The 13278-nt window shown below is 51.9% G+C and overlaps 1 protein-coding gene across 1 annotated transcript in view; it reads right to left on the reverse strand.

Annotated features, from left to right (window-relative positions):
• PEX14 (peroxisomal biogenesis factor 14) overlaps positions 1 to 13278 on the reverse strand; it is a 94296-nt gene that overhangs the window by 8421 nt on the left and 72597 nt on the right. The window contains exon 3 of the mRNA XM_077763965.1: positions 2377 to 2462. Coding sequence (XP_077620091.1) covers positions 2377 to 2462 — 86 coding nt within the window. The remainder of the gene's footprint in view (positions 1 to 2376; positions 2463 to 13278) is intronic.

The following is a 13278-nucleotide window of genomic DNA, read 5'->3' on the forward strand; positions in this document are numbered from 1 at the left end:
GGGCATGGGGGTCTTGGAACATTCAGGAAGAAGGCAGGGTGGAACACAGCTGGTAACTGGCTGCCTGATTTGAGGTGTGAAGGGGGGCGGAAGGCGGGCAGCAGGGTGGCCGCTGGGAGAGCTGTAGAAAAGAACGTGTGCTCGGGACTCGGCGCCTCGTATTTAGGAGCCTGAGCGCAGTCGTCACCGTTAGCGGGCTGGGACCAGAGGGGGCACAGCACAGGCTGGCAGGTGTGGTAACTGGCAGGTGTGACCAAGGAACTTTGCTTCCTACTCCACTTGGGGCCCAGATGGGAGAGAAGAGAGCGTGTCCATTAAGGTCATGCTGCAGAAGGAGGGGGAGGTCTCTCACGAGGGCTTTGCGGGAGAACTCACTTCAAGAGCGGCTTCTCAGTGGAGATCATTATTTAGCACACATATAGAAGCATTTTCTATTTTGCAAAGTGCTTTTCAACCACCGTGTGAGTTATTACCCACAACTGAGCCGAAACTCATCAAATGTAGCCTTACGTTCTGGGCTGAAAGTTTCCCGAGTGTACAAGTCAAGAGATTCTTATGCATGTAACAAACTAAAAATTCGATTTCTGAGATCAAAAAAGGCCACGGGAAGGAGTGCATACACTGCCCAAGCCCAAACCGTCACGTATCTATAAAACAAGATGACAGCTCTTACCTTTTTTTTTTTTAGTTTAAAGACACTAAAGAAATTCTCATCACCGTTGTGACTGATCTTTCAATCTCTCTTTTTTTAAAAAAATTTTTTTATAGTTTATTTTTGAGACAGAGAGAAGTGGGGCATGAATGGGGGAGGGGCAGAAAGCAAGGGAGACACAGAATCTGAAACAGGCTCCAGGCTCTTAACAGTCAGCACAGAACCCAATGAGGGGCTCGAATTCATGAACCGCGAGATCATGACCTGAGCCAAAGTCGGGTGCTTAACCAACTGAGCCACCCAGGCGCCCCTCAGTGTCTCTCTTTTTTAAGCATCGAGCAAAGATCAGGGCGTCGTGGAAAGACCTGACGCTACCTCTGCTTTTCTCCTCCAGCTGCAGGCCAGCCGAGGGTGGCTGTGTGACGATTAGGTGCTGCTTAGGGGAGCCGGGACGGGACTTTGAGAATTCTGTCTTAGCTTTTTATTCTTCTTGGGGACTGCAGGCAGTCAGTGACTGGAACCAGGCTTTCAGCACACAGGGTCGGGGGAAGTGGGGGCATCGGGTCAGGAGGAGAAGTCCCAGGACCTAGAACATTTTGCTTCTGGATCTGACGTGAAAGTTTCCAATTCCAAGAATAGATGTTACACTGAAAAAATCACGCTCTGCTACAACAGTCACTAGGTTCTACATGAAGTCAAAAATTAAGAATCCCAGAGCACAGCGTTTAAACATGTTTCATGTGCTACAAGTTAATACAGTGAGTCTGAGTATTCATTCAGACTTTTTTTTTTTTTTTAAATCTGCAAATAAGGGGCAGAGCTTACAGGGGCATCAGAGGCAGAGGCCTTCTCCCCAGAAGCAGCGGAGGGTAGTCTCTGGGGCCTACCCCTGGCTCTGCGTCCTCGAAAAGACGCGCTTCCTTCAAATCAAAGTTAGTGTCTGCTGGTCACTATCAGGCTTGATATCAAGGAAGTACGTACATGCTCATTTCACGCCTGCACTTCTGTTCCAAACAATGAAGTCTGGGATCCAGAGGGTTGACTATGAAGTTTGGGGGAAAAAAAAATCCTAGATTTGTATGGACGTCAACACAATATGTAGGAAACAAAATACAGAGCCCATAGATAGGACTATACTGAGATTCTCAAAGCTGGTTTCCTACACTAGAGTAGAACAGCATACAGAGTGCTTCCTGGGCGCTTGGCACAGAGCACTTTCAAAGGAGCACCGACTCCTTCGAGCTTCACAACAGCCTCGTGAGGTAGGTACTGCTGCCCCCATTTTCCAGGTGAGACCACTACTAAGCTACTAAGTAGCAGAGCCAGTACGCAACACAGCAGTGGGCTCCAGTGTCCATGCGCTCAATGACCATGTCATTCTGTCTCTCAAAAAGGTCCTGACTACTCAGCCTGTGCCCGGCACATGGTCTGTAGACGGGTGGGCCCCACGGTCACCCTGTGCGGGGGGTACGTGGAGGAGCAGCGCTGGGTGCAGCAGGCGAGGCGGGGCCTGAAGTTGCCAGGCGCACCCACCCAGGCGGGGGCGGCACGGAGCCCAGACCAGCGGCCCTGCGCAGAGAGCGCGATCATCCGTATACTCTGCCTCCACACATGGCCCCGCTCCTGCCATCGCGCTCCAGGGCAGGGGGCCTCGACACAGACAAACCTGGGATGGGGGAGAACCGGGCTGAATGCCAGGGGAGCCACAGGGAAGGCAGACTTACCTTGTAGAGCTGGTGAAAGCCAAACGCAATGCCTGCCGTGATGACAGCCAAGGCGCCGTAGTCCCTCCATCGGGACCCCACAGGGCCTGAGTGGGGAGAAAAGGTGTGTCAGGAGCATGTCCTTCCGTCCTTCCGGGGTGGTGAGAGCACGCGTACTGCCTCTTAATCTCCGAGGATCGGCAACTGCTACACACAACTACACGGGACAGTGTGTGATGGTCAGGAACAGCGGCTCGGCTGTGCCTCCCTCCTCTTTCTAGGGTCTCGGAACCACCTGCCTCAACCTCGCATCTCCTGTGCAGGGATGTGTAGCAGTGAGCAAGTCCTGGGGTGGCCATCAGGTGACAGAGGCGATCTGAAGACCCTAGGGCATGGTCTCCACTCTCAGGGAACACAGGGTCCTGTGAGGCTGACACATACACACAGGTGTGCGTAAATACACGTCCCCGTGCCCCACTACACACAGGGATGAGCAAAGAGCTGCTTGAGAAGGAATGGGGGAGGGGAGACTGTCCCATCTGTGTATTCAAACCTTCATAAAGCAGCACCTGCCTGCCCGACCGCGCTGTGGGCGCGGGAGCACAGCAGTGGTGACACCTGCCTGTCCCGCCTGCTCTCCTACGCAGCAAGTGCAGGAGACAGGGCACCGAGCAAGGTAACTACAGAGAATAATCAAGGCCCAACAGGGCAAGCACCTGGCTGGCTCAGTCGGTGGAGCACGAGACTCCTGATCTCGGGGTTGTGAGTTCAAGCCCCCCACGTTGGGTGTAGAGATTACTTAAATAAATAAAATTAAAAAAAAAAAAAAAAGGTCAATGGGGTGATGTCAGGGGTTTGGGGGGAGAATGAGAGAGAGGAGCCAGGGGTCGGCAGGGCCCTGGAGGAGGCAGATGCTGAGGCCTGTGGGGTCCCAGAGACAGAGCTCTGGGCAGGGTACGAGCAGGTACAGAGGTAGGGGCTGACTTGTGCTCAAAGGCGAGAAGGTGGCCAGTGGGGCCTGAGTGAGCAACTGAGCCTACCCAAGGGGGGAGGCAAGAGCAGAGAGGGGTCACCCAAGCAGGGTGGTGGAGGACAGCGGGGGGTGGGGAGGAGGAGGTGGGTCACAAGCCCTGAATCAGGAGTGACCCGGTCAGCCCTGTATTCGGGGAGACAACATGGGGTGTCCTCGAGGGCGAGATACGGGTGGGAGGGACAGAGGTGAGGAAGCGGGGAAGAGGCTACCGCAAGGAGCCACAGAAGGTAAGATGGACGGAGCGGGACGAGGCAGTGCCGCTGCGGCGGAGGGACCGGGAATGGCCGGCCAGTCCTCGTGCGGGAGCAGGCTCCCGGCNCTAATCTGTCTGCGGCGTCGGACCACAGTGCCCGCGGCATGTTATCCAGAAGGTGCCCACCCGGGCTGCTGGGACGTGGAGGCCGGGGGCCACACGTGCATTTAGGAGACGAGGGAACGGAGAAAGAGCAGCCGCGTTCCCGAACTCCTTGAAAAGAGCACCAGGTCAGGAGGCAAAGCCAAAGCGCAGACAGCGGCAGGGCCGGGCGCTGAGGGTCTCCCCTTTCCACTGCCCCTGGGCCTGCAAGCTCTCCGGGTCCCCGGCGCGTCCTGGCATCTCATGACCACAGGGGAGCAGGCGAGGGACCTTCTCAGTGGCAGGACGTGGGCACTCAGAGAGGAGGGGCTGCTGACACACAGGCCGTGGGGGGTGGGGGGGGCGATCAAAATGGCAAAGACCCCCCCCCCCAAGGGGACGAGGGAGCCGCTCCCACCTCCCCAAGCTGCTGAGTCGTGTTTCAGGAGGCAGACACGACAGTGACACAGGGGCCTGGAGGAGCCTCTCGACGGCCACCTCCCCCCACTGCCTGCGCGGCCTATGGACTCGGAGCCAGCGTGCCAAGGTGGCCCAGCAGTGGAGTCTCCTGCACAAACTCCCAAGATGCACCCGCCCCCCCAGCCCTCAATTCCCATTTCTGTTTTCCAGTTTGTGAGGAGCTAATAGATGCACATGGTCCACACACATGGCATCCATCATTCTACTGCCAACAGCCCCCCTTCGGCATCAGCAGCCACGGTGCACAGCTGCCCATAGTCCCGCCAGAGCCCTTGTATGCACGTCTAGGGCGACGTGCATCCGCATTACTTTCCCGCTCCCCCCGCCCCAGTCCTCATTCTGCTATTTTTCCAGAGCTGCCCAATATTCCATTTAAGCAACACCTCACCAACCTCTCGCCTCTGTTTCACACAACGCTGGCCCCAAGGACCGTGTGCGTATGTCACCTCCCATACACGTCCAAGCACACCCGTGCCTGTGAATCCCTAGGAGCCCAGGTCGGAAGTGCAGGCCATTTGCAATTTTGAAAGATACTGTCAACTAGTCCACCCCGGGGGCTGACCCAGTGGGCTCCCGCCAGCCACGTCCAAGAGCACGTGCTTCCTCACGGGGCACAGCGGGCTCATCGCACTCGGGTTTCGGCCTGTACTGAGCAGAAAAGAGTCCTTCACCCTGGTCTTCATTTGCCTCTACCTCACAGTGAGGACTGAGTGCCCCTGCCCTGGGTGTCCTCTCTGGTGTATTATATGTGACCCCTACTCTTCTACTCAATCTCTTTATCAATGTCCTCATCAATTTGTAGAAACTTCTTATACGGCTGAAGGGGGCTTGCGGGAGGCAAGGGTGTCAGTGATGGAGGAGCCTGGAAAATCAGTCTTTTGTCCGTGACAGAAGCTGCAAAAATCCCTCCCAGCGTATTTTCACTCTGCATCCGGCGTCTCCTGGCATGTGGCATGGGCTCTGGGGTGGGTTATGACAAGCCGGGGCATCCCCACTCCCTCCCGGGGCCGTGCAGTGATGTGCAGGGTCACAGAAACTGTCTCCAGAAAGTTCTGCTGCTCTGCTGTGGTGAACGTCCCACCCAACAAGCATCTACGCGGATTAGCAACCGCGGCTCATTCAATCAAAAGCTCCGAGACCACTGAGGTCGATGGACATTTCTACCTGGACCCCGAGGAGCCACGAGGCTCTGAGTCCCAGGCGACCTTCTCATTGGTCGCATCCCGAGCCCACTCCGCCCTGAGTGCCTCGACGCAGTGTCCAACATCCAGTACGAGTCCAGTTTTAGGAGGAAAAAGTGGAGACAGAGTAAACCTGTCACTCTTCAAGAATCACTGCTCAGGATGGCTTTCATCCACCCTGAGCACCCAAATCCTCAGGGCAGCTTCAAAATGGGCCTGGGTCCAGAATATCCTATTCGCCACTGACTTCTCAAATACCCACTCACTATCCCGCAAGAGGAGAGCTGCAGCGGGCCAGAAAGTGGACCAGAACCAAAGCTTGCCTGGGTCCTTCTTTCCGGCAAACGTGGTGCCCAGAGAAGCGCAGCTGCTCATTCCGGGTACCGGAGCTGGAAGGCGGAGCAGATGCGGGCAGTCCCAGGGTCCACGGAGCCGCACCCCTGCTCCAGCGGCCACCACCTCTGCGGAGCTCTGACCTCCTCAAGCACCAAGCAACACCTGTGGCTCCCCGCCGGCCGCACCCTTCACCCCCGCGCCGCGACTCGTTCCTGACATGCTCGCGTTAAGAACATTTTATTGCCCCTTGGTTTTCATTATTAATGAAAAGGGACCAGAATGATCTTTCCTAAAGTTCAGAGAGTCTATAAAGACAAGAAGCTGAAATGCCATTTTACTCGTTTTGGAGATGTGTGATACAATTCTGTCTTGTGCCAAAATGAAAAAAGAGAGGAAGAAAGAGGGAGGTAACGCTGACCTGGCCCGTGGCTTTCAAAGGGTAACGGAGCAGGGCTACGGAGAAAGCACTCGGCCTGATCCCAAACTGGCTCAAACCCCCAGCCGTGACCCCTCGGAGTCTCCCTGCCGCTCACCCTGGGGCCCGTTTGCTCCAAGGCCAGTGTGGACGCCCACGAGGGAACAGAGCACCTGGGAGCTACAGCTCTCTGGTCCCCACCCCCCCCAAACGTCCAGAACTTCAGTCAAGGGCAGAAAATGGGGCCAGTCACCCTTCTGCTCTAGCTTGGAAATAGGGGAGTAGTACAAATGGGGCTGGAAGCAGACAGCTGGCTGCGTACAAGGCAGGAGAGAAGCCAGAGACCAGAGACCCTGGCTCCACACCGCTGGCCCGATGGCTCCCGCGGCCGTGCTTCTCATCCCGTCAAGCACACACCACGACTGAAGGAGGCAGAGCTCTGCGACGTGGAAGAATGGAGACACAGGGACATGTTTGTTTGCTGTCACTCAAATTCAAACTGCCCACAGCACCTCCCCAACAGGTACGGCCGGCTAACGAGCTGAATGGCCCGGCACTTTACCAACACCACCTCATCGCTGGTCTCTCATGAAGAATGAAGAGGCAGTCACCCGTGGCAGCAGTGTTCAGCCTGCACAACTGCACACAAGGTCAGAGGCCAAATCATGGCAGAGAAGAGCAAAGGGCTCTTCGAAACCCAATGCCTTCGACCTTCCAAGGACTCTGTCACCTAGCCTGACTGGGACAGTCTGCCTGCCCAAAGCGTCAGGTTTCAGGCAAACCCGGCGCGTGTGGTGGCCCCGTCGGGGGCAGGAGAGATGCGTCCCTGCGGCTCCAGAGCCAGTCTGTGAACACAACTAAACCGCCTCTAGTGTAACCTCTGCTGACCAAGAAAGTCTCACCTAGTAGGTGAGAACAAACGTCAAGTGACAGACGTGGGGCCGGGAATGCCACACAGCAGCACAGCGATGTTGAACCTGAGGCCACCAAGTCACGGACCTGGACTCACTGATACCACAGAAATGCCACACTCCAGTAAGCGTCACAAGATCATGCTGCTGGTGACGGGGAGGAACTATCAAGTCCTCAGGGGGGGCCGGCAGCCTGCGCTCAGGGCGAGGCACTGCCAGCAACCAGGCAAGCCTTGCTGGGGTCCCCTCCGCGCTCACCCAGGCCGGGGCTGTGACTCCACACGGTGCCCTATCTGGCTGCTCAAATCATCCCAACAGCTTCACTCACAAGCCACCCTGGAAATTAAATAAGACAGGCTCTTCCACAGTGAGGGCCTGGAAGAGAGCCAGTCTGCCAAGCTGGCGCTTGTTACAGCACAGAGCGGCGGGGCTAAATGCACAGAGACTGGCGACCAGCTGCTATGGGCCGAGCCGCGGGGGGCTGGCCGCTGTGTGGGGGCACGCCGGGGCACACGGCGTGCGGGGCCGGCAGTGGCCCGAAGGACAAACCAACCGGAGCGCGGCGCCGAGAAACACCACGGCTCTGCTCTGAATGGAGGCCCCGGGCCGCAAAGGTACCGCGGGAGCCCCAGCGCGGTCACACCTGAAAAGTCAAGGCCCTTCACGTGAACATCCCACAAAAGACCATCTTTTCCACTTTTTTTTTTTTTTAATGTTTTATTTATTTCTAGGAGAGAGAGAGAGAGACAGCGTGAGCAGGGGAGGGTCAGAGAGAGAGGGAGTCACAGACTGAAACAGGCTCCAGGCTCTGAGCTGGCAGTCAGCACAGAGCCCGACGCGGGGCTCGAACCCACGAACCGCGAGATCATGACCTATGCGAAAGTCGGACGCTCGACCGACTAAGCCACCCAGGCGCCCCCATCTTTTCCACTTCTGACAGGCTGCGGTACTACCAGCAGTGTCTTTGTCAGGCAGGAAGGACCCTGACAGTCATATCTGTATCCTCACTCACAGATCAAAATATACGAGCTCTGATTAAATTCTATGAATGCAGAAAGAAGTGTCCACGAATAGGCCGAGGCTATACAGTCAAGGGACATTTTGGATGAAGAGGCCCAGGTCATTGCACAGGCAGAGGATAATATCTGCGACAGCTGTGCCGGGACAAGCCGGCGAGCCACGGGGAGGAGAGTGAACCTCAACCCTTACCTCGTGTCACACACACACGGACTCAAGGCGGGTGACATGCCGAAGCCAGAAAGCAAAACCTCTAAAGCTGCTGTAAGACAATGGAAAACTCTAGAGAAGGAGTCCTTGGGGCGAGCACACACCTCTTCAGATCCAAAAAGAAATGAGTCATTAAAGGGGAGAAGAAAAGAATAAAATGGACATATCAAAAATTTAAACTTGGGCTTTTCAACAGGCACCACCAAGAAAGTGAAAGAGTAAGTCACAGGTTGGGGGAAAATATCTGCAAAATCATGTATTTGATAAAGAGCTGTATCTGTACAACTCACCCATGAAAAGAGAATTTAGAAAAAAGTGTGGGCGGAAGGCTGGAAGAGATACTCCATGAAAGAATGGGAATGGCCAACAAGCATGTGAAAACAGCATCAGTCATTAGAGAGATACAAATGATGAGAACAATGACATCCTATCACATGTTCAAATGGCTAAGCCCGTAAACCGACACTACCAAGTGCAGACAAGGATGTGGAACAACTGAAACTCCCCCACTGTGCTGATGGGAACGACGAAGGGCACAACCGCTGTGTAAAACAGTTTCATAACTTCTTACAAAGCCAAACACCCACATCCCGTGTGGCTAGGGCAATGCACTCCCAGGTATAGGGCTGAGAGAGGAGGAGGCACACAGGCTTACAAAGGCTTTTCCCGACACGTGAATGTTTACCGTGCCATGATACATAATAGCTCCAAACTGGACACCCAAACAACTCTCGATGGTCAACGGACACATACATTGTGGTACATCCAGTGTGCAGTAATGGGAGTTAGTACGCTATGCCCACTTGGCTAACCCTCCCCCAGCCTGCTTTTATTCAGCTGGGAGTTCACAACAGGTTTTACATTTTTAAAGGAATATGAGAAGGAGGGGGAAGCAGAAGGAATATGTCATAGAAGTGTGTGTGTGTGTGTGTGTGTGTGTAATTTGACAGGTGTATGTATGTCTACATGGCTCAGTCTCAAAGCATCAAGTAGGGTACAGAAACCAGACACAAAACATTACATGCTTCATGATACCATTTACATGACAATTTCTGAAAGGTAAGAAGTTTAGTGACCCAGAGTAGATTGCTGGTTGAAAGGAACCTGAAGTTGGGGAGGAGACTGATGCAAAGAGCATAAAGAAACTTTTTGGGGTCATGGAAATGTTCTACATTGTTACTGGAGTGTTGGTGACAGGAGTTAAATGACTTACAATTTGTACAACTCATCAAACTGTACACTAAAATGGATTAATCCTACCGTGTATAAATTCCACTACAAAAAAAGCTGCCTATGGGTGCCTGGGGTGGCTCAGGTTAAGCATCTAACTTAGGCTCAGGCCCTGGTCTTGGGGTTCATGTGTCCAAACCCCACCCCCCATCAGGCTGTCTGCTGTCAGCACAAAGCCTGCTTTGGATCCTCGGTTTCCCTCTCCCTCCTACATATTGCATGATTCCTTTTACCTGAAACGTCCAGGAAAGGGAAAGTCACGGCGACAGAAAGCATGTTAGTGCTTGCCTGGGGTGAGAAGCAAGATGATCAGTTAATGGGCACAAGAATCTCACGGGGAAGAAAGAAAGTGCTCTAACATGAACTGGGAGTGCACCACTCAGCAAGTTACCAGAAGTCAGAAACTGTACATTTGAAATGGGTGAGTGTTATAATATGTAGAATATGCTTCAGTAGCTTGTTTAAAAAATATATTTTTTAGGACGCCTGGGTGGCTGGCTCAGTCAGTTAAGCGTCCAACTTCAGCTCAGGTTATGATCTCACAGTTTATGAGTTCAAGCCCTGCATCAGGCTCTGTGATGACAGCACAGGGCCTGCTTCAGATCCTGTCTCCCTCTCTCTATGCCTCTTCCCTGCTCTCTCTCTTTCTCTGTCTTTGTCTCTCTCTAATAAACTTCAAAAACAATTTAAAGAAGAGTTTAGAAACAGACCCATACATATAGAAACAATTGACTTTTTCTATTTTTTTTTTTTTTAACGTTTATTCATGTTTTGAGAGACAGAGACAGATAGAGCACGAGCAGGGAGAGAGAGGCGGACACAAAATCCATACGAGGCTCCAGGCTCTGGCTGTCAGCACAGAGCCCAACATGGGGCATGAACCCACAAACTGTGAGATCATGACCTGAGCTGAAGTTGGATGCTTAACCAACTGAGCCACCCAAGCGCCCCTAAACAATTGACTTTTTGACAGAAAGACAAGTAACTCAATGGGGATAGGACAATCTTTTGTCCATATAGTGCTGCCACAATTGGATAGCCATACAGGCAAAAATGAACCTTGACCTTCACATTACACCATACATAAAAATTAACTAAAAATGAATCACAGATCTTGACATTAAAGCAGACACTATAAACTTCTAGGAGAAAACCTCTCCAACCTCGGGGGAAGTAAAGTCTTCACAGAGAGGACATCAAAACCATAAACTGTAAAGAATACAAAAAAAAAAAAAAAAGATGGATGTCATCAAATTTAAAATCTTTTTTACAAAAGGTGACATCAAGACAAAGAAAGCTAGCCACGGACTGGGAGGAGATACAAACAGCACACACATCTGACAAAGCACGTGAGTCCAGAAGACACAGAGAACTCTTCCAACTCAAGAAGACAATTAAAAAGACACAAAAGAGGGGCGCCTGGGTGGCTTAGTAGGTTAAGCGTCCGACTTTCGCTCAGGTCATGATCTCGCGGTTCGTGGGTTCGAGCCCCGCGTCGGGCTCTGTGCTGACAGCTCAGAGCCTGGAGCCTGTTTCAGATTCTCTGTCTCCCCCTCTCTCTCTCACCCTCCCATGTTCATGCTGTCTCTCTCTCAGAAAAAAATAAAAAACATTAAAAAAATTTTTTTTAATTTTAAAAAAAGAGGCAAAAGAGGGGAAGAGCCACTCCACAAATGAGGGCGTGCAAACGGAGGATATGCACGTAGAAAGATGCACAGTGGGATTTGCCATCCCAGAGGTGTGAACTCAAACCACTATGGGATGCTACTGTATACACATTAAAACTGGTGACACTAAAAAGACCTGAGAATACCAACTGTTAGCGCCCATCCGCAGCCGCTCCATCTCTCGCTGCTGACGGGGTGTGAAACTGTACGGCCGCCATGAAAACCTGTTTGGCAGTTTCTTCTCGGGACACACTTAGCATAGAACCCAGCAACCCCACTCCCAGTCAGTGACCCGAGAGCTACAAAACATACAGACTGGTACACGAATGTTTATAAGAGCTTGAAGGGTAAGAGCTCAAAACTGGAAACAGCCCAAAGCCCAGCCGCTGATGGATGGACAAACCGCGATGCCCCGACACCATGGATACCCTCAGTAATAAGGAGATAAGCCCTGATGTGCACAGAGACCTGGACAGAGCTCAAAAACATGCTGAGTGGAAGAGCAGATGGGGGAGGGTGTACTGTACCGCAGGATTCCATTTATATACGACCCTAGGAGACAAAAAAAAGTAGTCAGAAGCAAGGGATGGCTGACCAAGGGATGCCCCAGAGTCGAACTGGCTGGGAACAGGGTGCACAGGAACCTTCTGGGGCACTGTTGTTCTACAATGTTCTACATTGTGGTGTTCTACAATGTGGTGATGCCTACGTGAGAGTGTAAGCCTGTCAAAAACGCCTGTATTTATTGTACAAATAAAATAAGTACATTTTATTTTAGGTAAATGATACCTCAATAAAGCTGATGGGGGGGGGGCAGAACATTGTTAGGATTTTTAAAATGAGGAGTGGAGCTGGAGGGAAGCTGTGATTGAGAACCAGACCCAGCAGCGGGGGCTCTACGTTCTCTCTCTGCTCTGTTAGCAGCTGAGACCAAAGGGAAAGGCAAGACCTGAGAATTCAAATTCAACTTGGAAAAAAAAAACCAAACTTTTTTTAATTCAAATTCTAATTAGTTAACATACAGCACAAAATTGGTTTATGGAGCAGAATTCAGGGATTCATCACTTACATACAACACCCAGTGCTCATCACAAGTGCCCTTTTTGTTGTTTGTTTGTTTATTTTTTGTGAGCACGAGCACCAGTGGGAGAGAAGCAGGGAGGGGGGAGGCGGGAGAGGGGGAGACGGGAGAAGGGGAGACGGGGATCCCAAGCAGGCTACGAGCACAGGCTGCTGGTCTCTGTAGCACAGAGCCCGATGCAGGGCTGGATCTCACAGGCTTGTGAGATCATGACCTGAGCCAAAACCAAGAGTCAGACGCTTAACCCACTAAACCACCCAGATGCCCCATCAAGTGCCCTCTTTAGTGCCCCTCACCCACTTAGTGCATCTCCCACACACCTCCCTCCGTCAGCCCTCAGTTTGTTCACTATCATTAAGAGTCTCTTGCGGTTTGTTTCCCTCTGTTCTCTCCCCACCCCCTGCTTCCCGTATGTTCATCTGTTTTGTTTCTTCAATTCCACATAGGAGTCAACTCCTATGCTATTTGTCTTTCCCTGATTGACTTACTCTCTTAGCACGATACACTCTAGCTCCATCCACATCACTGCAAACGGCAAGATTTCATTCTTTCTGATGGCCGAGTAATATTCCTTTATGTGTGTGTGCATATGTATGTAATACACTACATCTTCTTTATCCGCTCATCAGTCGGTGGACATTTGGGCTCTCTCGATAGTTTGACTTTTGTCGATAGGGCTGCTATAAACATCGGGGTGCATGTACCCCTTCGAATCTATATTTTTGTATCCTTTGGGTAAATACCCCCAATATACTAGTTCATAGAGTAGTTTGATTTTTAGTTCAAATTCGACTTTTTAAAACGCCCTCTGGAAGTTGTGATACATACAAAACAATATAACATTTATATGTTATGAAGCATAATAATAAAATCTGTACCCACTTTACCTAAACCCACCTACTTTACCACCTAACGCTTTACAAAAACCACTGCAACAAGCCATGTGCTCCTCTTACCCAGAGGTCACCATTTCTGGAAGTCAGCATTCATTCTAACTGGAGCTCTCTGTGGGATGTAAAGCTGGGAAT

Source organism: Crocuta crocuta, unplaced genomic scaffold, assembly GCF_008692635.1.
Source record: "Crocuta crocuta isolate KB4526 unplaced genomic scaffold, BGI_CrCroc_1.0 scaffold13, whole genome shotgun sequence".
NCBI lineage: Eukaryota > Metazoa > Chordata > Mammalia > Carnivora > Hyaenidae > Crocuta > Crocuta crocuta.